Raw genomic sequence first — 27,824 nt, 5'->3', positions numbered from 1 at the left:
GCTACAAAAGGAAGAGCACACAAATGACAGAATATACCAGACTGGGTATTTATACCAAAGGAAGTGCACAAACAACAGAATATTCCAGACTGGGTATTTAGACCAAAGGAAGTGCACAAAAGACAGAATATACCAGACTGGATATACCAAAGGAAGTGCACAAATGACAGAATATACCAGACTGGGTATTTATAACAAAGGAAGTGCACAAATGACAGAATATACCAGACTAGATATTTATACCTAATGAAATGCACAAATGGCAGAATATACCAGACTGCGTATTTATACCAAAGGAAGTGCACAAATGACAGAATATACCTGACTGGGTATTTAAACAAAGGAAGTGCACAAATGACAGAATATACCAGACTGTGTATTTAAACAAAGGAATATTACAAATGACAGAATATACCAGACTGCGTATTTAAAAAAAGGAAGGCACAAATGACAGAATATACCAGACTGGGTATTCATACCAAAGGAAGTGCACAAATCAAAGAATATATCAGACTGCGTATTTAAACAAAGGAAGAAAACAAATGACAGAATATACCAATTGCGTATTTAAACAAAGGAAGATTACAAATGACAGAATATACCATACTGGGTATTTAAACAAAGGAAGCGCACAAATAACAGAATTTACCAGATTGGGTATTTGTACCAAAGGAACCAAACGAACGACACCTTATATTTAAAATATTTATTCAGAATTTTATATTCCATAAATATACTCTAAAAGTACCATATAAGCAATATTTAAAATTTCATACATTATACACAGTTTATAGCATTGCAAGTACATTAACGCACTTTGAGAAATGCCAGGTAAATTGCACTGGCCCCTTAAAATATGCTAAGCTAAATTGCACCATTAACACTTAGGTCATACTAAAGGATTGTAGATACCTATTTCATCATTCAAATAATGGTATACCAAATACTGTCAACTCTCGGTATTGTCTAATAAAACTACTAGACATACTGACATGATATGGTGCGATATAATCCAGATGCTCGATATAAAAAAATTAATTAACAGTAAACACATTCTCTGATAATAATTCTTATGCGAAACCCAACCAGCATGGCGAAGCATCAAGCTATGAAATAATTTGAGTGATGAACTTGTAACTTGTTCTGATACAATAATGAAAAATGTGGAAACATTAACAAGTTGCAAAAAGTTCTAAAGATTAAACTCCATCAAAATGACAAGGCTACTGGGATTGTTTCCATGGTTTTATAATACATGTTTCTGTGTCTGTTTAGTTATTGGGGGTTAAGAAAGTAGAGACATTTAAACACTGTTTCACCTCAGTAACAAAAACTAATTTTGACCATTAAAACATATTGTGGTCAGAAGGACAGCACTTTTGGCCATAACTTACTGAGCAGGTAAATACCCTATATGAAACAATCTCTTAAAAATGAAACATATTATGTTGCAATAATGTTACATCATTGACTTTATAAACTTATAATAGACGAAAAATGGACAACAACAAATCTTCAAATATGAACAAGTGACAGCAATACATACAGCCCATATATGATATAATATTATGTGGTAACATGGCATGCAATTAAAGAGTTCTTTTTCATAATTCTTTAACAAACAATTCCTCTGTAACATAAACTTTTGGAATGCACATCAAAGAAGTAACATGGAAGTCAAACAAATGAAAATTTCGGCAAAAAAAAAATAATAATAAAATATTAAGGAGGCTTTACCACCCTATTACACTGTGGGGCTGTAATCACCTGTAACCCAGTTGGGCTATAACTGTCTAAAACCAGTTTTACTAAAACTCCCATTAATACAATGGGGCAATATCCCCATGTAACACAGTGAGGCTACAACATGGAGCTATAACCCAATAAAATGCAGTGAGGCTAAAACCACCCTACTACATAGTGGGGCTATGATCCCCTATAACACAGTCAAGCTGTAACCTCAGTATTACATTGTGGGTCTATAGCCCCCTATAACACAGTCAAGCTATAACCTCATTATAACATACTGGGTCTATAACTCCATATAACACAGTCAAGCTATAACCTCCCTATAACATAGTAGGACAATAACCCCCTATAACACAGTCATGCTATAACCTCCCTATAACATAGTTTGGCTATAACCCCCTATAACACAGTCATGCTATAACCTCCCTATAACATAGTTTGGCTATAACCCCCTATAACACAGTCATGCTATAACCTCCCTATAACATAGTTTGGCTATAACCCCCTATAACACAGTCAGGCTATAACCTCCCTATTACATAGTGGGCCTATAACACCCTGTAACAGTCAGGCTATAACTGCCCTATTACATAGTTTGGCTATAACCCCCTATAACACAGTCAAGCTATAACCTCCCTTTAACATAGTCTGGCTATAACCCCCAATAACACAGTCAGGCTATAACCTCCCTATTACATACTGGGTCTATAACATCCTATAACAGTCAGGCTATAACAGCCCTATTATATAGTTTGGCTATAACCCCCTTTAACACAGTCAGGCTATAACCTCCCTATAACATGGTGGGGCTATAACCCCCAATAAAGCAGTGAGGCTATAACTGCCCAATTACAAAGTGGGGCTATAAACCCCTAATATGCAAAGAGGTTATAACCACCCTATTACATAGTGGGGCTATAACCCCCCATACTGTTCCGGTAGTGGTACTGCTGGGGGGCTAGATGACAGCGGGGTTCTACTGCCCTCAGATTTCTTCTTTTTCTTGTCCTCCACAGACTTGTCACTGAAAAGATAAATTGGAGCCTTATTATATTTGTAATAAAACTAGTTTTTTAAGATTCTATAGCCGAAAGACCAAGGCTATATAAGTTTACAAGGATTCAAGAATGAAAAAGAAATTACGCTTTAATAAAAGAATCTCTCTCTCTAAAAGGGGTCACCTACAGGTCAGTCCCAACCCCCTAGTCAAGTTTGATGATCATAGGTCCAGGCTTTGTTGAGTTATCACTGGGAGAAGCTTTGTTAACTTTGTTAAAGATCACTGTGACCTTGACCTTTGACACAATGAAACCCAAAATCAACCGGGGTCATCAACTGGTCAGGCCCAACCTTCATGTCAAGTTTGACAACCATAAGTCCAGGAATTTTCGAGTTTGCTTTCAATGTCACTGTGACCTTGAACTTTGACCTGATGACCCCCAAAATAAATAGGGGCCATCTACTGGTCAGGCCCAACATACAAGTCAAGTTTGAGGGCCATGGGTGCAGGCATTGTCGAGTTATCACTCGAAAACCTTTTATCATTCCAGGTCAATGTGACCTTTACCTTTGGCCCAATGAACCCCAAAATCAATAGGGGTCATCTACTGGTCAGACCCAACCTCCAAGTCAAGATTGAGGGCCATGGGTGCAGGCATTGTCAAATTACCAAACGGAAAACCTTTTAGCATTCAAGGTCACTGTGATCTTGACCTTTTGACCCCTAAAATCAATAGGGGTCATCTACTGGTCAGGCCCTGCAACCATGTCAAGTTTGATGACCATAGGTCTAGGCATTGTTGATTAATCACTCGGACAAGCTTTAAAATCCTTTTACCATTTAAGGTCACTGTGACCTTGATCTTTGACCCAATGACTGCTAAAATCAATAGGGGACACTAGGGTCATCTACTGGCCAGTCCCTATCTTCATGTCAAGTTTGATGACCATATGTCAAGGAATTGTCGAGTTACCACTCAGACAGTTTTGGTCTACCGACAGACCGACCGACATATGCAAAGCAATATACCCCTATTAAGGGGGGCATAAAAACACCAGTGGTTATTGATTGATGTGCAACGTCTTTTTATTCTTCATTTAAACTGTTTTTACAAAATTTATAATTGTTAATGGTATACATGTATATATGTTTGTGTCCTGGCCACATCACCATTTATACCCTTTGTCAATGGCCCTAGACAATATGCTTATTTGACATTAAAACATGAAACTATTGATTAATCTAGCCTAATGAATCAATTGACACTCTCTTTCCCAGTGCTTATGCCAAAACCATGTTGCATACCTGAAAAAGGGCAGAACGTCCAGGAGTGACTGTTTACAGGCATTGCCAGCGAGGGTGGACTGTTTTTCTAGTAGGTGGTTGATGAGGGAGCGGAGGTATGTCTGCAGCACGAGACGACGGCTCTCCACCACCTTACTGTCCTGGAAGACAACACACTTACCTATCACAGACTGGCACTGGTATTATCTATGAATTGTATGCCCTTACATATGTTTTAAACATGTCATAAATTTCATGTTTAACCTTAAAACAATTAAATAACGAAATTTGCATTTCAAATTACATTTTTTTTTTCGACCAAATAAGACAGGCAAGATTATTATTAGGTACTGAAGGTTTTCAATCTGATCACAGGATTTCTATAATGTCATAGGGACAAATTACATGAGGCCAAACCACACTGATATACATTGTCATAAACCCATGAAGTCACATGATAACAAATTAACAAATGCACATGGATTTGAAATAATATATTCTTTTGTTAAATACACAAAGTAGGCAGTCATTTCAGAAATCACATTGTAACAACAAAAATTCACGTCACATCACTCACCTTTTTCCCAAAGGACTTTTTAGGTGGAAAGTCAAACTTGGCCGTGAGTGGGTATTTCTTCTTCATCTCGGAGTGAAGATCGTTGAACTGCTTGTACCTCTTGTACACATTCCATTCTTCATCACGTATACGAACATAAACCTAGAAGTAAACAGTGCCCCATGTTACAATACCTGTACCTTTCTTTAAGCTGTACGTTTATTCTGTGCCCCATGTTACCATATCTGTACCTTTCTTTAAGCTGTACGTTTATTCTGTGACCCATGTTACCATATCTGTACCTTTCTTTAAGCTGTACGTTTATTCTGTGCCCCATGTTACAATACCTGTACCTTTCTTTAAGCTGTACATTTATTCTGTGCCCCATGTTACAATACCTGTACCTTTCTTTAAGCTGTACGTTTATTCTGTGCCCCATGTTACCATATCTGTACCTTTCTTTAAGCTGTACGTTTATTCTGTGACCCATGTTACCATATCTGTACCTTTCTTTAAGCTGTACATTTATTCTGTGACCCATGTTACCATATCTGTACCTTTCTTTAAGCTGTACGTTTATTCTGTGACCCATGTTACCATATCTGTACCTTTCTTTAAGCTGTACGTTTATTCTGTGCCCCATGTTACAATACCTGTACCTTTCTTTAAGCTGTACGTTTATTCTGTGCCCCATGTTACAATACCTGTACCTTTCTTTAAGCTGTACGTTTATTCTGTGCCCCATGTTACCATACCTGTACCTTTCTTTAAGCTGTACGTTTATTCTGTGCCCCATGTTACAATACCTGTACCTTTCTTTAAGCTGTAGGTTTATTCTGTGCCCCATGTTACCATACCTGTACCTTTCTTTAAGCTGTACGTTTATTCTGTGCCCCATGTTACAATACCTGTACCTTTCTTTAAGCTGTACATTTATTCTGTGCCCCATGTTACAATACCTGTACCTTTCTTTAAGCTGTACGTTTATTCTGTGCCCCATGTTACCATATCTGTACCTTTCTTTAAGCTGTACGTTTATTCTGTGCCCCATGTTACCATATCTGTACCTTTCTTTAAGCTGTACATTTATTCTGTGACCCATGTTACCATATCTGTACCTTTCTTTAAGCTGTACGTTTATTCTGTGACCCATGTTACCATATCTGTACCTTTCTTTAAGCTGTACGTTTATTCTGTGCCCCATGTTACAATACCTGTACCTTTCTTTAAGCTGTACGTTTATTCTGTGCCCCATGTTACCATACCTGTACCTTTCTTTAAGCTGTACGTTTATTCTGTGCCCCATGTTACCATACCTGTACCTTTCTTTAAGCTGTACGTTTATTCTGTGCCCCATGTTACAATACCTGTACCTTTCTTTAAGCTGTAGGTTTATTCTGTGCCCCATGTTACCATACCTGTACCTTTCTTTAAGCTGTACGTTTATTCTGTGCCCCATGTTACAATACCTGTACCTTTCTTTAAGCTGTACGTTTATTCTGTGCCCCATGTTACAATACCTGTACCTTTCTTTAAGCTGTAGGTTTATTCTGTGCCCCATGTTACCATACCTGTACCTTTCTTTAAGCTGTATGTTTATTCTGTGCCCCATGTTACAATACCTGTACCTTTCTTTAAGCTGTACGTTTATTCTGTGCCCCATGTTACCATACCTGTACCTTTCTTTAAGCTGTACATTTATTCTGTGCCCCATGTTACAATACCTGTACCTTTCTTTAAGCTGTACGTTTATTCTGTGCCCCATGTTACAATACCTGTACCTTTCTTTAAGCTGTACGTTTATTCTGTGCCCCATGTTACAATACCTGTACCTTTCTTTAAGCTGTATGTTTATTCTGTGCCCCATGTTACAATACCTGTACCTTTCTTTAAGCTGTAGGTTTATTCTGTGCCCCATGTTACCATACCTGTACCTTTCTTTAAGCTGTACGTTTATTCTGTGCCCCATGTTACAATACCTGTACCTTTCTTTAAGCTGTATGTTTATTCTGTGCCCCATGTTACAATACCTGTACCTTTCTTTAAGCTGTATGTTTATTCTGTGCCCCATGTTACAATACCTGTACCTTTCTTTAAGCTGTATGTTTATTCTGTGCCCCATGTTACAATACCTGTACCTTTCTTTAAGCTGTACGTTTATTCTGTGCCCCATGTTACAATACCTGTACCTTTCTTTAAGCTGTACGTTTATTCTGTGCCCCATGTTACAATACCTGTACCTTTCTTTAAGCTGTACGTTTATTCTGTGCCCCATGTTACAATACCTGTACCTTTCTTTAAGCTGTACATTTATTCTGTGCCCCATGTTACAATACCTGTACCTTTCTTTAAGCTGTACGTTTATTCTGTGCCCCATGTTACAATACCTGTACCTTTCTTTAAGCTGTATGTTTATTCTGGCTATACGCTCAAATAACCTACTTAAGCAGATTTTTTTTTACACAATTTAAGTGTAACAGCCAGCCTTCAGAACACAGAAACTTACAATACATGAACTTACATGTGTGTTAGTCAAAACCGGGCTGTGAGTAAGCTTGATTAATTTTCCTAGTGCCTATAAGAGCGGATGATTTCCAGGGGAATATCTGTACACACACCAACCTGGTATACATGATGGGTGTCTGAAGTTTTCCCTCTCAAGAAGGCTGACGGTATCCACACATTTATAAGAGTGGTCTGCTGCATCTTCAAACTGTAATACAGATAGAAAATAACAACTTATTCACAGGTATAAAATCACAAAATAACAAATAATGGTAGTGCAATGGCGGAATTTAACCAAACAATCTTCGAGGCCAACATTGGGGATAATCAATCATGATAATCAATATTACATTTCCACTAATGTGTATCTACTTACTTTCATAAGATATCAACATTTTGTGAAATATTATAATATAATTTTCACTAACACATATTTCCTTAAATATGCATTTGTGCTATGTGAAACTTATGAAGACTTGTATACCTTTCGGCCCCAAGAGCCAGCAAGTCGTCTGTGAAGTTAATATCATTGGGAAGCTGAAATAAACATGGTACCGGTAAATGCAAACTTGCTTAAAACAAGAGGAACAGGCCTGCTTCTAGTATATACATGTTCAAACAGGATATTCCTTTATGTTTGCAACTAAGAAGGACTCACTAAGCATTTAAATATGATAAATGTGACATTTGCGATTCAAAAAGATAATAATAAAGATAATAAGACACCAGAACATTATGAAAACAATTTGTTTAATCTAGATTTTCATATTGACCACATGAGGATAATAATCATCAAGATGCTATTCAACATAATCATTTTATGAATTTGTTTAACACATAATCTCAAAACTCAGCACTTACCGGTCCCCTTAGGTCGATGAGCTCATTCTGGAGGCGTTTGAGCATGTGTTCCCGCAGGTTAAGCTGGCGGTGTAGCAGCTCGTTGAACTCCATCAACTCCCCGTGCATCTCTGCAACCTGCCAATAACAACACAACAGTGTTTACATTTCCCCATTGGTTATAAGTTATTTCAGTAATATGGACACCTACTCCATACAGCTATACCACATGATCAAAAGAGTGTGCCCTTTGTACACAGCTTATCACCACATCCAAGATAGCGGGTCCCTTGTGGGCAGCTATACCACACAACCAAGAGAGCGTGTCCTTTGTGGACAGCTATACCACACGACCAAGAGAGTGTGCCCCTTGTGGACAGCTATACCACACGACCAAGAGAGTGTGCCCCTTGTGGACAGCTATACCACACGACCAAAAAAGTGTGCCCCTTGTGGACAGCTATACCACACGACCAAGAGAGCATGCTCGTTGTGGAAAGCTTTACCATACGACCAAGAGAGCATGCCCGTTGTGGACACCAAAAAGTTAAACATGAGGTGTGCAACTATGTTGCTTATGTTCACTTTCCCACAAGTGTATAACACATACCTGTATGAGTTTTTTCTCGTACTCCTCTGCTTCATGGCTGTAGTCAGTGCTTGATTTCTCTGGTGGGATGCTAGGCTGGGGATCCTCCATTTTGATACCCAGGTTCTCTGTATAAGTCAAAACTGAGTCATTAATAACATAATTAAATCATCTGGTTATAATGAACACATTTCAGCTAATCTAAACTTTCTATTTTTTAAAGTGTCAAGTACTGCCTCTTTATTTTCTGCCAGAAACAAAAGGCGGTAGTAATACCGTCACCGTGGCTTGCTTTGTTTGAGGAACTTTAGTCAGAAAAATAGAATACAAGAAATCCATTCCTTACCATCTACAGTGGTGCCTTCTGTTCTCAACATCTGGACTGCATTTACATACTTCCGTAACTGATGCTTTAACAGCTCATTTTCCCTGGAATAAAATATGACCAATATAAAAGACTAATATTATTTAAAAGAAACAAGTAAAAACTGTAGGCATTCATGAATCTTAATTGTATTAATTCTTAAAAAGAAAGGAAAACAATTTATAGCAATCATATTTTCATTTCATTCCATCACCACTAAAAAAGTCCTTCAGTCTGTTTTTGTTCACCATAAAAAAAATTCTTCACTGAAATCTGCATATAGATGTAAGGCCCATGTTAAGAAAGGTAACCCACTTCTGCAATGCCAGTAGCTTGGCAGCCTCCTTTTCCTGTCTGACATCAGCCTGGTGCTTCATGTCCTCAATCTCCGCCCGAAGCAACGATGACGTCTCCATCTCTTGTTCCAACATTTGCTTCATAATCCTGCAGACACACCAAGACATGTATAATATTACACAACATGAGAAACTACATCTTATTTTAAATAGCTTTACAATAACCAATGTTTGATGCACATTTCATGAAGAATCTTTTCTGAGATTTTAAGCTCTATTTCTAAACAACATGCAAACTTTAAAGCTGGCTATAGCATGAAATTAATTATTCAGTTTAATATGTATTAGTTCTTTTAGTTTGCATGCCCAGTAACCATTTCTTAAAATAGGACTAACTTTGTAATGTGAAGGATGTTTCTCACAATATAACTACATAGTTTTCATTGTTACTGACTTGTTTTGTTCCTCGACCTCATCCTTCCGCAGCATCATGGATACCACGGCCTTCTTCAGCTCCTCTATAGGATAAACATATAGTATATACTGAATTAGAGCTGCCACAGGAGTGAAAAATACCCCTGAATGCCTCCTGGACACAGGAATGGCAAACTATATCTTGAAAATAGGCCATAACTCTGAGGTTATTGTACACTGCATTCTCACTCATCATGCTTCAAAAAAGTACCCGGTATTTTGTATATTAAAATCCATTGAGTAATTTCGAAGTTACGTTGCTGTCAAGAAAAAGTACCGTAAAAAAGGGTAATAACTCTGTCTGAATTAGAGTTATTCTTTTGTACCCTGGAGTTCCTCACAATGTGCTTTCCTGTTGTATGAAGTTTAATTAAATGCCATCCATTACTAAAGGGCAATAACTCTGTGATTAGCTGGCATAGAGTTATGGTTCATGTACACTGCACTTTCTAACGTAGTACTTAACAATAATATGAAGTTTAATTAAATTCAAACAAGAGATGTTTGTCAAACATTATGCCCCCCCTGAGCGCCATGTTGTCAGGATTATATGGACAATTGAATGAAATATGCATGGACCGAAATGACAGCTGATTTGTTGCTGTTTTAAGATTATGACCATTAAAGTGTGAGGATAAAGTGTGTTATGACCGTCATGACCTTTGACTCTATGAACTCAAAATCCAGAGTCATTAGCTGGTCACCAGAAACCTAAATGTCAAGTTTGAGGGCCATGGGTGCAGGCATTGTCAAGTTATCAAAAGACAAGTTTTTTTCGTTCAAGGTCACTGTGACCTTGACCTTTGACCCGATGACCCCTTAAATCATAAGGGGTCATCTACAAGTCAGATGCAACTCCAAGTCAAGTTTGGAGGCCATGGGTTCAGGCATTGTTGAGTTATCACTCGGACAACCTTTTACCATTCAAGACCACTGTGACCTTGACCTTTGGCTCTATGAATCCTAAAATCAATAATGGTGATCTACTGGTCAGGCTTAACATCCATGTCAAGTTTAATGATCATAGGTTCAGGCATTGTCGAGATATCATTGGGGGAAGATTTGTTAACTTTTTTGCATTAAAGGTTACTGTGACATTGACCTTGGCCTGATGACCCCCAAAGTCGATAGGGGTCATCTACTTGGCAGGCCCAACCTTCATGTCAAGTTTAATGACCATAGGTCCAAGAATTGTCGAGTTTGCTTTCAAGGTCACTGTGACCTTGACCTTTGACCCCTAAAATCAATAGGGGTCATCTACTGGTCAGGCCCAACCTTCAAGTCAAGTTTGAGGGCCATGGGTGCAGGCATTGTTGAGTTATCACTTGGACAACCTTTTATCATTCAAGGTCACTGTGACCTTGACCTTTGGCCCAATGACCCCTAAAATTAATAGGGACAATCTTCTGGCCAGGCTCAACCTCCAAATCAAGTTTGAGGGCCATGGGTGCAGCCATTGTCAAGTTATCACTCAGATAACCTTTTACCATTCCAGGTCACTGTGACCTTGACCTTTGGCCCAATGACCCCTTAAATCAATAGGGACCATCTTCTGGTCAGGCCAATTCTCCAAGTCAAGTTTGAGGGCCATGGGTGCAGGCATTGTTGAGTTATCAATCGGACAACCTTTTACCATTCAAGGTCACTGTGACCTTGACCTTTGGCCCATTGACCCCCCCAAAACAATAGGGGTCATCTACTGGTCAGGCCCAACCTACAAGTCAAGTTTGAGGGCCATGGGTGCAGGCATTGTTGAGTTATCACTCGAACAACATTTTACCATTCAAGGTCACTGTGACCTTGACCTTTGACCCATTAAGCCCAAAAAACAATAGGGGTCAGGCCCAACCTCCAAGTCAAGTTTGAGGGCCATGGGTGCAGGCATTGTCACGTTATCACTCGGACAACCTTTTACCATTCAAGGTCACTGTGACCTTGACCTTTGGTCTGATGACCCCCAAAAACAATAGGGGTCATCTACTGGTCAGGCCCAACCTCCATGTCAAGTTTGAGGGCCATGGGTGCAGGCATTGTTGAGTTATCACTCGGACAAGCTTTAAATTATTTTACCATTAAAGGTCACTGTGACCTTGACCTTTGACCCGATGACCCCCAAAATCAATAGGGGTCATCTACTGGTCAGGCCCAACCTTCATGTGAAGTTTGATGACCATACGTCCAGTAATTGTTGAGTTATCACTCGGACAAGCTTTGGTCTACCGACGGACCGACCGACCGACATACCGACATGCCTGTGCAAAGCAATATACCCCTCTTCTTCGAAGGGGGGCATAATTATTTATTAGTTTTCAAGTTATGCTCCTGACATGAAAAAGTAACAAAGGGCATTTACTCTGTAATTAGCTGAAAGAGTTATAGTTCTACTCTTCCACTCTTCCACTGTTTCATTGCGCAACACCATTGTTTGCAGTTGTATTAAATTCCATCTATTTATATTCAAGTTATGCTCCGCAAAGGTTACAAAGGGCAGTTACTCTTTAATTAGATAAAAGGGAGTTATGGAAAGTGTACACTACACTTCCTCTCTCTATGTTCTATCATTGTATAAAGTATAATTAAATTCTATTCAATAGATTTCAAGTTATCCTACGGATCAGGAAATTGCAACAGACCGACCAACCACAGGGTGACTCCAATATACCTACTTCAAACTTCATTTGTCAGGGGTATAACAAGGCTTGTATTCAACATACACTTGGTATCAATATTGCCTTTAATATTTTGTCCTAATAACCTCAGGCCAGGTAATCTAGATTTTGTTCTTTTAACAGCACAATTGAATATATAAATCCTTAGAGAATTTCAATAAATACGTATCTGTTACGGAATATTTAAAAGGCAAAACATCCGTGGGCAAGATTACGTAACAGTAGAGATAAGATGATGCTTTCCATTTACAACTCAAGTATTTTTGTGCTAATAAGCTGAGTGCCTCTATATTTACCTGTTGACATCTTGTCATTGTGGATGTCTTCCGCCATGTTTCCCCCATCTCCTTGTGTCCGGTGACTGAAACATAAACACACAAAAAGGTAAAAGGGGCATTAGAAGAGTGACAAAATATATAGAAGTGCTTCAATTCACAGTAAAAGGAATGAATAATGCCTCTGAAGGATTTTATTATGATAAACAAATACAAAGCATTTGTAAATTTCCTAACAAAACTAAAATTATAAACACAGTAGCAATACCAACTAAACACTCATTTACTGTTTACAAACTCTTAAACTGACTATACACAATACATGTACATGGATTCTATGACTACATGAGTAGCATTGTGAAGGAAATCCATCCCTCATACTGTACCTTGCGTTAAAACTGTTCTGTGCCTGCTGTAGGGCAAACGTTGCCGACTGGATGTCCTCATCTTGGAAGGCAGACAGACTGTTCGACCCATCTAATGAAGTATCAAACATTCTAGTTTTCAATATGCCAGGCAATATACTCTTGATACTTCTGTTTGGTTTATTTTATCTCATAAAATGTGTAACAAAGGAACTTTTTTATTCAAGGAATATAATTACGTGATGACTTAATTGATCACTGAGTAAGATGGAATCCATTCAAGCAGGGGTACTCACATGAGCCACTGTTGTCATTGAGGGCGGAGTGGCCCTCCGGGGAGATCGGGGTCATCACCGCACCACTGATCTCCATACTGCCGAAACATAAAATGTTCATTAGAGCTCTTGAAGATTTATTTCTATATCTAGCTGGTCATTGGGGAAAACTTTTGGCCAGAGTAAACAAACTATTTGTGTACATCATATCAATGTGTAAAATATTCCATGTGAATATCACTAATATTATATCAAACATCACAATGTTGCATGACAACAGTCAATGTTTTGACACCATTTTGGGATTCAGCCCAGAGCCTTTCTGATCAGTCATTTTGACTAAAATTGGGAATTCAAAGCGATGACAAATACTTGATAATTTACTCAAGACCTTCTTCTATGATTTTTGATTTTAGAAAAAAAAATCAATCTGAAAAGTGACAATTCAAATTTTATTACAAACTGTAAACTTTACTCTTAACATAAAATCCATATCAAATATACAAAATTGAATGTAGATATCATTACCTAAGCTCAAAATCTGTTGAGTCTATTGACCCTTGACTCCGTCTGGAGCTGGCAATGCTAGGATTCCGCCTCATCTCACTCAGACTGCCCATTGCACTTCCTGTCCTGCTGGACTCTATGCCAGCTTTTGATTTGATGTCCACTGCTTGTGTCACAGATTTTGATTGATTGATAGTTTGAAAATCACTTCTAGCACCAATATTGTTTTTTGTCACTGTGTGTGTGGAAAAGGTTGGCTGTTCATTATCATTTGCCAGTATTGTTGGCGAGTCTAGAGGGGACTCGAGGCTGAAGCTCCCAGATTTCCCATAGTTTCCCACCCGTGAGAAAGTGCCTGAGCCCGATGCATCCTCATCAAAACTCACTATATGGGCAACTTTCTTTTTCTTCTTTTTTTCTTTCTTTTTAACTACCACTTCTTTTTCTGAAAATTAGACCAACCCTGCAACTTCTACAATAACATTCTTTGGCCTTCCAGAACAAAATCATTTGAATCAATTTCCTTTTTGTGTGTTATTTACTTCCTGGACATCAAATGCAGTTTATATCAACAAGTCAAAATTAATAAACAATACTCTTGGGATCAATTAAGCATATAACAATGACACAATTATGGTAGGTTAAAATTTAACTTTTTAAAATCCTTCATTTTTTTAACCCACCACTTACACTAAAACGACACAAAATATTGATATCTGCATTAAGGCCATACTTATTTTTCTATTCCAGCATACCAAAGTCTAACTATTATATTCAAATTAATCCCTCAATCTTCCCCAATAACATATAAACACACAAAGTAATAGCAGTCAAAGACATTTATTCTTAAAATTCACTATGCAATGCTCATCAACAGGTTCCATGGCATTGTAAATGATGTAGCTTTGGCCTAATTTAAAGCCATCTGCCCTTTTGTACCTTTTATCTATCATTGTAAATGTATTATAACGTGGACTGTATACTGATATGACACATGATAAACACACAATGATTACATAATCTAGAGCATCCAGTTTTATTTCACCAACAGGGAACACTGTTATCATGTGAGAAAAAATTAAGTGTAACAAATACTTATAAATATTAAGTAAAAATATGAATGCATTTCACTTAGGAAAGTTGCTCAACAATCATTTTTTTCTCATTTTCATGTAGACCAAACTTTACTTACTTTCAACATGCAGAATTAATTTTTTAAAATTAACCAGTAGAGTTATTTTAAAAAGAGAACAGCAAGCGAATACCACAGATCTGAAGGTTTTTTTTCCAGCCCCCCCCCACCAATACAAACAAACAACAACAACAGCTATCACAGCCAGAGTTACAGGCCTTGCTTAAAATGTGTATAGATTGTATTGTGTTTAATGGCAACAAATGTACTTAGTTTCATTTGAATATCTTGATGTTGTTAAGAAAGTTTTTGCAGGCTTACAACGCCATTGATGACAAGCCTATACCAATGACTCTACAACATTATAACTTCAAGAGGTTTTCCATATAAAACTAATTTATACTGCCTAACAACTAATAATTAAGAAACACTTTATTTTTTTCCAAACAGACAAAGGTTGAATGTTGTGGTTTATAACCAGAAATAGCTCTTAAGTCGGACATCAGTAGGAAGGAACAAGCAATTGTGCTTAAAGCCTACCCTGGTCTGGTGGACTCTCCCCGGCGATGACTGGCCTCAGTTCAGCCTGGGGTTTAAGAGGGGTGGAGACAGCACCACCAGCCTGAACCATGGGTGTGGTGATCTGGTGCACAGCATTCAGATCCACGTTGTCAACCGTCACAGCAAACAGAATCGAGTCAAGACCTACACAGATAAAAAAGACATCAAGGAAGCACTTAGTAAAATAGTTGCTTTAACGATCTAAACAGCTTAAAATGTAAACAACACTTCTTAAATATTATATGCAACAAGCACTCTCACTAACATTTCACATAGAAAGCACAGTATTTATTTGAAGTTAACTTAAGTGCAGTAATTGGTCCAAAAAAAATACAACTCTGATATGGATAAAAACATCATAACTATGCTAAATTCCAGTCTTTACCCTTTATATTTACCTCTTTAAATGTTCTAAAGCATGTCAGCAGACAGCAAACAGTATAAACAATAACAGCATAATGATTTGGAGCACTCACCACGAGCCATCATGGGGAGCATGCTGCTCTTCTCCTGATCCTGTAGGTATGACCAGCCCTCATAGTACTGCCTGCAAGTGAAACAGTTCGACCATAGATAGATTTAACTACATTAAATGTAACATTTCTAAATCTGCAAATACCAGCAGTTGCATTGATGATGTTCTTGTCTCTGAAACAACACATACATGTAAAATTATGTGACATGGAATCCTTTTGGGTTAATGCCAAGGATAAAGTTCTCGACCACAAACACCTGGTTTATTTTCCTTAAACAGACAAGCTCAAAATGAGTTTTAGTTTGGTTGATATGTTTAAATAATCATGGACCAATGAATTGTACTAAAAAGTAACATATCTCATGGCATTTATTCATAATAATTAGAATAAAAGAAGTTACCAGTGCCAAACCAAAGTATGGTAGTTTGGGTGATATCGGCTTGATATTGATTAAACAAGTAGAAACATACCTGCTATTTTACATATACTTTAACTAAGTTAGAGACTTCATTAACAATTATCTATATTAAGAATCCATCAAACAGAATCAATCATTTACCCGATGATGGCAGGGTTTTCTATGAGCATATGCATGTATCTCTCAAGGGAGTGTTCATTGAGTGAGGCCCGCAGCCAGGCCCGACCCCTTCCAGAGTCCGTCTTGATGTTCTTCAGAGCCATAAACCTCTCAGCTTCATGTTTCGTGAGCACTTCCTTCACATAACCCCAAAAGGCTGCAATAGTTAGTTACATGTTTCATGAGCACTTCCTTCACATAACGCCAAAAGGCTGCAATAGTTAGTTACATGTTTCATGAGCACTTCCTTCACATAACCCCAAAGGCTGCAATAGTTAGTTACATGTTTCATGAGCACTTCCTTAGCATAACCCCAAAAGGCTGCAAAAGTTAGTTACATGTTTCATGAGCACTTCCTTCACATAGCCCCAAAAGGCTGCAATAGTTAGTTACATGTTTCATGAGCACTTCCTTCACATAACCCCCAAAAGGCTGCAATGGTCAGTTAAACGTTTCATAAGCATTTCCTTCACATAACCCTAATGTGCTGCATTAGTCGGTTACATGTTTCATGAGCACTTCTTTTACATAACTCTTAAGTGTTGCAATAGTCAGTTACATATTTTTCACGAGCACTTCCTCCACATAACCCCAAAAAAGCTGCAATAACCAGTTACATATTTATCGTGAGCACTTTCTTCACATAACCCCGAAATGCTACAATAATCAGTTACATATTTTTCTCGAGCACTTTCTTCACATAACCCTAAAATGTTGCATTAGTCAGTTACATGTTTTGTGAGCACTTCCTCCACATAACCCCAAAATGCTGCAATAATCAGTTACATATTTTTTTTGTGAGCACTTCCTTCACATAACCCTAAGAAGCGGCAATAAGCAGTTACATATTTTTTTGTAAGCACATAACCCCAATATGTTACAATAATCATTTTCATATTTTTCTCGAGCACTTCCTTCACATAACCCCAATGTGCTGCAAAAGTCAGTTACATTTTTCGTGAGCACTTCCTCCACATAACCCCAAAAGGCTGCAATATTCAGTTACATATTTTTCATGTGCACTTCCATCACATAACCCAAAATTCTGCAATAAACAGTTACATGTTTCATGAGCACTTCCTTCACTTAACCCCAATGTGCTGCAATAGTCAGTTACATGTTACTTTTTTTTTTTAATAAGCATTTTCATGAAAGAGTTAAACATTAGTCTATATAACATTTGCCCTAAAGTTGCAAAGCGTTGATTTGAAAATCTCTGAATTTAACAATTTGAATTAATATTGGGGTGTGGAAAACATCACTCAACCAAATTACTGACAAGGCATAAGAAAAAATCTCTGTGGATGCAGTATCGTATAATTATTTGCAAATAATGTATTCAGACATTATTCTGAGATTAAAAAACAGCTGGAATCATGTGGTCATTTTGATTAAAGCCTTTCCTACCCAGAATTGACTTACATATGTCTTTGTCAGCTGGTTTCTCTGTAAATATTCCAGCTACTTTGTTGAGGCCAGTGATCTCTGTGACTTGCCTGCAAAAAATTATATAGAAAATATATTATGAACATATATACTTATAACAGATAACTTCCCTTTAATGTGCAAAAAAAAAAAACAGTTTCAAAGCTAGTGGTTGCAGCAAGATTGTATGTGATTATATGATTCATAATATAAAAACAAATATGATTTTTTTGCTGTTTGACATTTAAGCCATCAATTTGTCATGGTTTGAGCTTTTCCCAAGTCAACATTATGATCTGTTTTCCTCTTGCACTATGACATCATTGGAAATTCCAAAATTGAGTTTTAGACAGCATATCATATAAATGACATAAATGTTCCTTATATTCCTTACAAATTATTTTCTACAACTCGTCCAAATACAATTTTGATCAGGTAATAAAACAGTTATTTCATGGTAATTTGGGAAACAGTAAAAACTTTTGTCCTGAGATGGAAGGGAATGACATATGAACTGTTGGCCGAGGGTGATAACTGATAATTCTAAAAGTGTGTATAATAATTTAAATAAATAAACAATATAAATTTCATAAAATTGATTTAACTGACAAACGTCATACTTGAGAGCAGCCAGGGTCTTGGTTTCCCCTCGGAGACCGTGAAGAAGCACGCTTTCCCATGCTGAACACAAGCATGATACCCTGCAACATGTAGATTTCAAACTCAAGAGCAAAACAGATATTTGGCATCACTAACACAAATCTTCACCATTGACTTACTTCACATGTAACGTTCAAAACTACTTTCCCTTTTACATGCCTACCAGATAATCAATATATATCATACTTTCATTTAATGCATTGTTCAAAACAGACAGAATATACAGTGTTCTGGTGTCTGTCTGAAAAAGAACCTAGAGAACAGGAACTAAATTGTGAAGAAGTGCAGGGCAGGTAAATTTCACTACCTAGAATCAGTCTCAGTGGCAAGCTCTGTTCTCCCCCCAAATCTCACCTGGCACTGAAAATAGGGCAAAGGTAAACAACCAAATGCTTCACATTAGGTACAAATGAAATAAATACATTTTTTTTTTTAATCAAGCTGAGTTTTCATTGAAAAAAAAAGTAAAAATGATATAACTGAGCAAAAAGCAGTTGCTAAAAGGACATGCCCATTTCTTCTTTATATACATAAACTGTGACAGGTAAGAACAGTCAATTTTGGAAGAATCAGTTTCTGTCATCATATTATGTATGCTTAACACAAATATAATATACAAGGAACTTTTTTAAACAAACTCATGATCTTAAACACACATCACAACGTGGGCACTGCAGTTCTATTTTCAGTAACGAGAAACTATGACATCATACTGTTTGCTTGGAACATATCAACGAATATTTACTATAAGATCTACTATAAGATCCATTTCTGCTTAGAATACAACCTATATCTTCAAGGTAGAAAATTTTGTGTGGACAATATGTCAGCCACTGACGTTGCATTTTAAGTCAGTTAGATGACCTGAAGTAATATCTTAATGTTTAAGAAAGGCTTATTCGCTTCACTCACTAAGCCCATTTTTAACAAGAGATGTTTGTCAAACATTATGCCCCCCCTGAGCGCCATGTTGTCAGGATTATATGGACAATTGAATGAAATATGCATGGATCGAAATGACAGCTGATTTGTTGCCGTTAAGGCAGTTTTAAGATTATGACCATTAAAGTGTGAGGATAGAGTGTGTTATGACCATGACCTTTGACTCTATGAACTCAAAATCCAGAGTCATCAGCAGGTCACCAGAAACCTAAATGTCAAGTTCGAGGGCCATGGGTGCAGGCATTGTCAAGTTATCGCACAGACAAGTTTTTTTCGTTCAAGGTCACTGTGACCTTGACCTTTGACCCAATGACCCCTTAAATCATAAGGGGTCATCTACAAGTCAGATGCAACTCTGAAGGCCATGGGTTTGAAGGCCATGGGTTCTGGCATTGTTGAGTTATCACTCGGACAACCTTTTACCATTCAAGATCACTGTGACCTTGACCTTTGGCTCTATGAATCTTAAAATCAATAAGGGTGATTTACTGATCAGACTTAACATCCATGTCAAGTTTAATGATCATAGGTTCAGACATTGTTGAGATATCAGTGGGAGAAGATTTGTTAACTTTTTTGCGTTAAAGGTTACTGTGACATTGACCTTGGCCTGATGACCCCCAAAGACGATAGGGGTCATCTACTGGGCAGACCGAACCTTCATGTCAAGTTTGATGACCATAGGTCCAGGAATTGTCGAGGTCGCTTTCAAGGTCACTGTGACCTTGACCTTTGACCCCTAAAATCAATAGGGGTCATCTACTGGTCAGGCCCAACCTCCATGTCAAGTTTGAGGGCCATGGGTGCAGGCATTGTTGAGTTATCACTCGGACAACCTTTTATCATTCAAGGTCACTGTGACCTTGACCTTTGGCCCAATGACCCCTAAAATCAATAGGGACCATCTTCTGGCCAGGCCCAACCTCCAAGTCAAGTTTGAGGGCCATGGGTGCAGGCATTTTCCAGTTATCACTCGGATAACATTTTACCATTTCAGGTCACTGTGACCTTGACCTTTAGCCCAATGACCCCTAAAATCAATAGGGACCATCTTCTGGCCAGGCCCAACCTCCAAGTCAAGTTTGAGGGCCATGGGTGCAGGCATTGTCGAGTTATCACTCGGACAACCTTTTAACATTCCAGGTCACTGTGACCTTGACCTTTGGCCATATGACCCCCAAAAACCATAGGGGTCATCTCCTGGTCAGGCCAATTCTCCAAGTCAAGTTTGAGGGCCATGGGTGCAGGCATTGTTGAGTTATCACTCGGACAACCTTTTACCATTCAAGGTGACTGTGACCTTGACCTTTGGCCAGATGACCCCCAAAAACAAAAGGGGTCATGTACTGGTCAGGCCCAATTCCAAGTCAAGTTTGAGGGCCATGGGTGCAGGCATTGTCAAGTTATCACAAGGAAAACCTTTAACCATTCAAGATGACTGTGACCTTGACCTTTGGCCCGATGACCCCCAAAAACAATAGGGGTCTTCTACTGGTCTGGCCCAACCTCCAATTCAATTATGAGGGCCATGGGTGCAGGCATTGTCGCATTATCACTCGGACAACCTTTTACCATTTAAGGTGACTGTGACCTTGACCTTTGGCCCGATGACCCCCAAAAACAATAGGGGTCATCTACTGGTCAGGCCCAACCTCCAATTCAATTATGAGGGCCATGGGTGCCAGCATTGTTGAGTTATCACTCGGACAACCTTTTACCATTCAAGGTCACTGTGAACTTGACCTTTGACCCGATGAGCCCCAAAAACAATAGGGGTCAGCTTCTGGTCAGGCCCAACCTCCAAGTCAAGTTTGAGGGCCATGGGTGCAGGCATTGTCAAGTTATCACTCGGACGACCTTTTACCATTCAAGGTCACTGTGACCTTGACCTTTGGCCTGATGACCCCCCAAAACAATAGGGGTCATCTACTGGTCAGGCCCAACCTCCATGTCAAGTTTGAGGGCCATGGGTGCAGGCATTGTAGAGTTATCACTCGGACAAGCTTTAAAATTATTTTACCATTAAAGGTCACTGTGACCTTGACCTTTGACCCGATGATCCCCAAAATCAATAGGGGTCATCTACTGATCAGGCCCAACCTTCATGTGAAGTTTGATGACCATACGTCCAGGAATTGTTGAGTTATCACTCGGACAAGCTTTGGTCTACCGACGGACCGACCGACCGACCGACCGACATACCGACATGCCTGTGCAAAGCAATATACCCCTCTTCTTCGAAGGGGGGCATAATAATCAAGATTTTACTTCATTTCATCAAACTATTTATTTTTACTTGTTGCTGTTTACGTGTGTCTTGACTCGATATAAATGTCTGTATCAAATGGTTCCAAAGTGTCAAATAATTGTCCTTTAAATTAACTTCTTTTATATAAACTACATATTAAAAACTGACAAATAAAACTAAAGAATACTATTTTATGAAGTGCAAATCCACCTGTTTTACGGCATCAAGAAGTCTAGTTTGAAGTGATTGCCGTTCATTTACATGGGGACCATCACCTGAAATACATAATTACATGTATTGTGCTCAAATACATGAGCAGATTGATAAAAATATTAAAAACTAAAGGAAATATACTTTATTTATATAAACTAAATGAGCTATTGCAAAATTATCCAAGCACAAGATCATTTTTATTTAGAAATTTATTTGGATAATTTTGCAATAGCTCGATCAAATCTTAGATTTCCAAAAAGAACCTTTTAGAAGTGGTAGTAAAGTCAACTATTATTATTCACTATAGTTATGACCAGGTCATTTTAACCCTTCTTCGTTGCAGCCAATATACAAGACTGACTCCTAATTTTTCATGGGTGAATGAAGTTTTTCACCTATGGAGGGTTATTAAGAACGTAGGACAGTTTGGGATTGACCTTTCTAAATAAAACTATGGAAAAACAAACCAACTTGGGAACTAGTAAAATAAAATGATGAAAACCAACATGGATTTTGACTCATCATTTAACGGAACCTGGTCAAACAGCCCCCAAGTCAAATAGTCAAATAGCCCCCAAATTTTTGGTCAAATAGCCCCCACTTGGAAAAAATTGGTCAAAATGCCCCCAATTTGATCAAAACGCCCCCATTTTGGTCAAATAGCCCCCACTACTTTTTTATTTGAAATTATATTTGAAGGTAAGTTGTAATATTTTTAAGATATTTGAATGTAAGTTGTAATATTTTTAAGATATCTGAATGTATATTTGAAGGTAAGTTGTAATTTTCTTAAGATATTTAATTTGTATTTATATTTGAAGGTAAGTTGTTATATTTTTAAGATATATTGCATTTACATTATTGCTTAAGTCTACAGGTTGTATTAAGAAAAAATTTGATCTTGAAAAATATTATACATTCAGTCACCATAGACGTGTGTTCGCTGCATGGGACTAGTACAGATCTGGCGATCTGACTGACACCGGCCTGCTAAAAAAGATTTCCTCTTTATATGTGCACACTGTCCCAAAAACTAATGAAACAGAAGATTAGTGACAGCTGCATATGAACCTTATTATTATGTATTGACATATAAAATGTATACATTCCCCATCTATGTTAATGTATATTGTATTGTGAAATGAGAAAACATTTTACCTTACATTGTAAATGTGTATTTTAAAGATGTGAATAATGTGCAAATTATTTCAAAATTAAAAAAAGGGTTACTTATATGTTATTGCTGTTTATTAATTATGATGCGTAATCAATATTAAAATGAAGAAATACACAAAAAACTTATGGGTTCATACATGCCATATCCCCCGGCGGGGGGGAAGATCCCCCGAAATTTTGATCCATCCCCCGGTCTCCCGGCGGGAGATAAAAATCCCCCGGAATTTAAAAAAAAAAAAAAATTTTTTTTTTTTTTAGAAATTTTACATCAGGCAATAATGACAAAGTGAAACCACAGTATGTGAGTGTAACTAAATGTACAAATCCACAAGGGTGAAATGCCAAAAGGAAACTTTTACAACAAGTGATCAATTACTTAAATGTAGTAATTATCAAAGGCAAAGAAATATTACTATTTTGGAAGGAAGAAATTAATAATATTAATTCTATTCTCTTATTGTCTGAAAGTCATCAAAGCTGATAGAATTAAGCACAATTTAAGGCTTTGGAGGAAGGTAAATTTAATTTAATTGTCTCGAAAACATATTTTTCCAATGACATATTTTGTTCTGCAAGTGCATTACAGTATGACATGACAGTGTGTCATAAGAATATGATAAATCATGACATAAAATAATTCAGTATAATGAAAAAGTAAGGAGGTTTTTAAAGCAAACTATGTGTGAATACATTTTTTCGTACTTGCGTCTAAAAATACTTATATATTTCGCCAACTTAGACCTGCTAAAAATATCCCCCTGAATACAACCAAAATCCCCCTGAATTTTCTGTCTTTTGAACAAATCCCCCTGAATGGTCTCCAGAAAATATGGCATGTATGTGGGTTAGAAACATTTAAAATGTAGATTTGATGTAATAATATATTATTTATAAGTAATATTTTAAAACGTTTGTTATTCTTACTTGGTAAAATTGTCAAGATTTATTAATATACAAATAATATTAATTGCACTTCATTTTGTAAAAATAAATGTTTAAAAATGTTTTGGAGTAACATAAGTATGTTAAAAATGTTTTGGAGTAACATAAGTATGTACATACTTATGAAAAAAATAAAAAAGTGGAGGTGTTTTGAGGGGCTATTTTACGGGTCGGTATGAAATGCATACAACAAAGAAATTGTGTAACGCATACAACATAGGCAAAGAAGGGTTTTCACATTTGCATACAACATACACAAAGAAGGATGTTGAGAAACGCATACAATATAGAATAAGAACAAAAATATTGACAGTGTAATTTTATTGTTAAAATCAATAAATTATTATGTTTATGAAGTTTAGTCAAGTGAAAAATAGTTAATTTACTTTATTTTTGAATTTTGCTTTTAGAATTAAAACCTAATTGATTGTTTGTAAACTTTTTGTTTTGTTTGAATAGGGAAAAGAACCTTATTTCAAATCATTAAAATTGGTTTAATGGTTTAATATCTAGATTTATAAAGAAACAATTTATTATTTCTTTTATGAAAACTTTGAAATCGGGGAAAGCAAAGACACGGAACAACAATAACAAAATATAAATTTTAAGATTACCTGAAGAAGCATGAGGATTATAAAACCAAACACAGAATTACTTTTAATAATTTTCATTTCATCATAAGATGAAAAACTAAACCATTTTTTGGTAGTTGTAAAAATGTCTGAATTGATGATTTGTATTGTAATAGGTGAAAATAGGATTTATAAGTTCTTACCATTATTGCAAAATGAGAAATATAGATAATTATTAATATATTTTGTAAAGGGATAAACCTCAGATGTTAAATTTGTTTAATAGTTTAACTTTTAATGCAAAAAAACAACATTTGATCTTTCCGTATCCAATACATTCATCAGAACAAACAATCCCAAATATATAAAATGATCCTTTTGAAATTATAAATTGAAAGGAAAAATGAGTAAAAAGGGTAGGTATATATATTTCGTGTAGTAAATTTGGTTATTCTGTTAGATTAAATTTGTAGTTATTACATGTGCATATTATATTGATTGCAATATTTGTGATTGGAATAAATTTATCATTTTTTTTTATAAACAATGGCTTTAGTGATAGGACATAGTCCGACAAAATATTTGTCAGAGTGCTTGGATAAATCGTGTTATAGTGTTTTCTTTCCAATAAAATGAGTTGAGAAATAACAATCCTTTGATTTCATTTATTGACTTCCTTATTATAAACTCCCCAAAATTCTGAGACAATACTCCAATTATCCATGATAGCAGGTGCTATGCAATCGTTTGTTTGTTCTTTATTCACACATCGTTAATTTAAGGGATGCCATAAAGATAGGTGTTAGGTGACAAATGAAAAATATATAATGAATCATGATTATGTCACTAATGAATCATAATTATGTCATTTGGACACCTTATGGCAGACAATACACATAAGTAATCTCCAATAACTGGTATTTTACTGGACAAGTGACCCTTAATTTTATTGGATAAGTGACCCCTACCAATCTGTATATAGTACACAGTTTCTGTGTATTGATCTTAATCTTTATTGAATTTGATGATTTTGTAAATCTAGACAACACATTAAGTTTAACGCCAAAGAAAACACAAAATCCCGGGAAAGCAAAAAACACTTTTTTTACTCTGCATTAACGCCATTACTCCAAAGCAGGAAAAAAAGATTTTTTTAAATTAAAGTTTGAGGCAAATTGAATTAATAAAATCCCTAAAATAGAACCATTACCAGAAAAAGAAAAATGTGAAAGCTTTGTATATCTTGAAAACATAAGAAATTATAATGAACTAGTTTCAGAAATGTTTCTTACTGGTCAACCTTAATTTGACTGTTAATGAGAAAAACTTAACAAAAGGCTTTCTTTGAAACATATGGAAGCAGCACATATTTTGTATAGAACACATTTACTTAGTACGTAATACTATATAATGTCTCCCACTTTTCGATGAGGATGAAGAACGGTGGAAATATAATTTTAAAATAGACCCAACGATTTCGCCTGCATGTCAAATTCACCACACCCGTAAAGACCAACAAATATTGTGTTAACACACCTTCAGATAATTCAACAACCACTGAGGAATTTCTGTGTTTTTCATGCAATATTTAAGTAAAAAAATACTCATTAAAGTAATCAAATGAATGTACATTTATCATGTGTAAACTATTTACATCCCACATGCTTCTCTGTTGTATTCATTATTTTTTATATAATATATTTATGCAAATGTGTTGTTCATTTCGGATACAGTTTATAATTGTTACATATAATTTACAATAATTCTTAAAAATACATGTATGTCTTTTATCAAGTACCAGGTGCTTTACTAAACTTATGAGAAATTATTTATATAGATTTATTTTACAAGTTTCTGATGTATTGTAATCAGTGTGACATGATATGTTTCTGTTTCCTAAATGTACTTATATACTTGTAGTATACATAATGAATACAATCTTTATTTTATCCAATTGCAAAGTTTTCATAAACTTTTTGTTTCCTTCAAGCTATTAAACCAATTTTAATGATTTCATATAAGGATCTTTTCCCTATTCAAACAAAACAAAAAGTTTGAAAAACAAATCAATTATGTTTTAGTTTTAAAAGCAAAATTCAAATATAAAGTTAATAAACTATTTCTCACTTGACTAACCTCATAAACATAATAATTTATTGATTTAAACAATAATATTTCAATGTCAATATTTTTGTTCTTATTCTATATTGTATGCGTTTCTCAACATCCTTCTTTGTGTATGTTGTATGCAAATGTGAAAACCCTTCTTTGCCTATGTTGTATGCATTACTCTATTTCTTTGTTGTATGCATTTCATACTGCGCCCTATTTTACCAATTTTAAAATGTGAGTGGAGGCTATTTGACTTGGAAGCATTTAAACAACAATACAGAAAATATATCTTAGAAAGGGAGTTTGAATTTTGAACCCCAAGACTTTTCAAACCCTTCCCAAAATGAACTTTTGAAAGAATGAATACATGTTATAGCTCAAAACTATGATTTGAGCCGTGATGGTTTGAGCAATACTGCAATTACTGATTTCCATTGTGTGCTAGGAAGAAAAATAGTTATTCGTTTTATCACAGTTTCGATCATTACAAATAAAACTGACGCTGAGTTTCAGCCTGTTTCAGTGAAACAAAACCTCCAACCCAGATTATCCGAAATCGTTGTCCGAAAGACATGTGAATGTAAAAAAAAAAAGATAAACAAAGCCAAATTCATTTGACAAAATTACTCCGAAAAAAGTACCATTCATTTTGTTCCTCTATACATGTCTTGCAGATAAAACTCCAAAAATGTTGTTAAATTATAGTTGTTTTGGGAAAAAATCACTTATATTTGTAAACATCTTCCCACAAATCACGTGATAGCAAGACAGAGTCAAAACGTCTATCAATGTGTTAGAAGTAGCTCTACAGTATGTTACCGAAAATTTACATTTAAATGAGGTTGTATAAAGTATTTATAATTCAAACATTCGATTTTCTTATGTTTTTAAGCGTATTGCAACATCCACAACGTTTTCAGCAGTAGCACTATTGAAGTGTGTGTGAGTAAGAGTCATTTGCTCAGAAGGTAAGAGCGCCGAGCTAACGTTCAGTTGGTTCCAGTTCCACACCGGGTGCTCTTTTCCACCAAGAATAACTT

The 27,824-nt window shown here is 36.3% G+C and overlaps 1 protein-coding gene across 1 annotated transcript; it reads right to left on the bottom strand.

The window, feature by feature from the left end:
• Positions 1-691: 691 nt before the first annotated feature.
• LOC128216990 (sorting nexin-29-like) lies at positions 692-27,563 on the bottom strand. Its single transcript, XM_052923769.1, has 22 exons — positions 27,426-27,563; positions 21,980-22,044; positions 18,887-18,939; positions 18,540-18,620; positions 17,917-17,990; positions 16,477-16,651; positions 15,918-15,988; positions 15,421-15,585; positions 13,770-14,193; positions 13,263-13,339; positions 12,988-13,078; positions 12,623-12,687; positions 9,638-9,701; positions 9,203-9,331; positions 8,870-8,952; positions 8,545-8,651; positions 7,956-8,072; positions 7,579-7,631; positions 7,212-7,302; positions 4,611-4,751; positions 4,055-4,194; positions 692-2,773 (listed from the first exon to the last, which is right to left on the bottom strand). The coding sequence occupies exons 1-22, from the start codon at positions 27,430-27,432 to the stop codon at positions 2,665-2,667; spliced, it is 2,382 nt and encodes a 793-aa protein (XP_052779729.1). The 5' UTR covers positions 27,433-27,563; the 3' UTR covers positions 692-2,664.
• Positions 27,564-27,824: the final 261 nt, after the last annotated feature.

This window comes from Mya arenaria, chromosome 2 (genome assembly GCF_026914265.1).
Source record: "Mya arenaria isolate MELC-2E11 chromosome 2, ASM2691426v1".
NCBI lineage: Eukaryota > Metazoa > Mollusca > Bivalvia > Myida > Myidae > Mya > Mya arenaria.
Note: the sequence above shows the minus strand (reverse complement) of the source record. Positions and strands in the feature narration are given on the sequence as shown.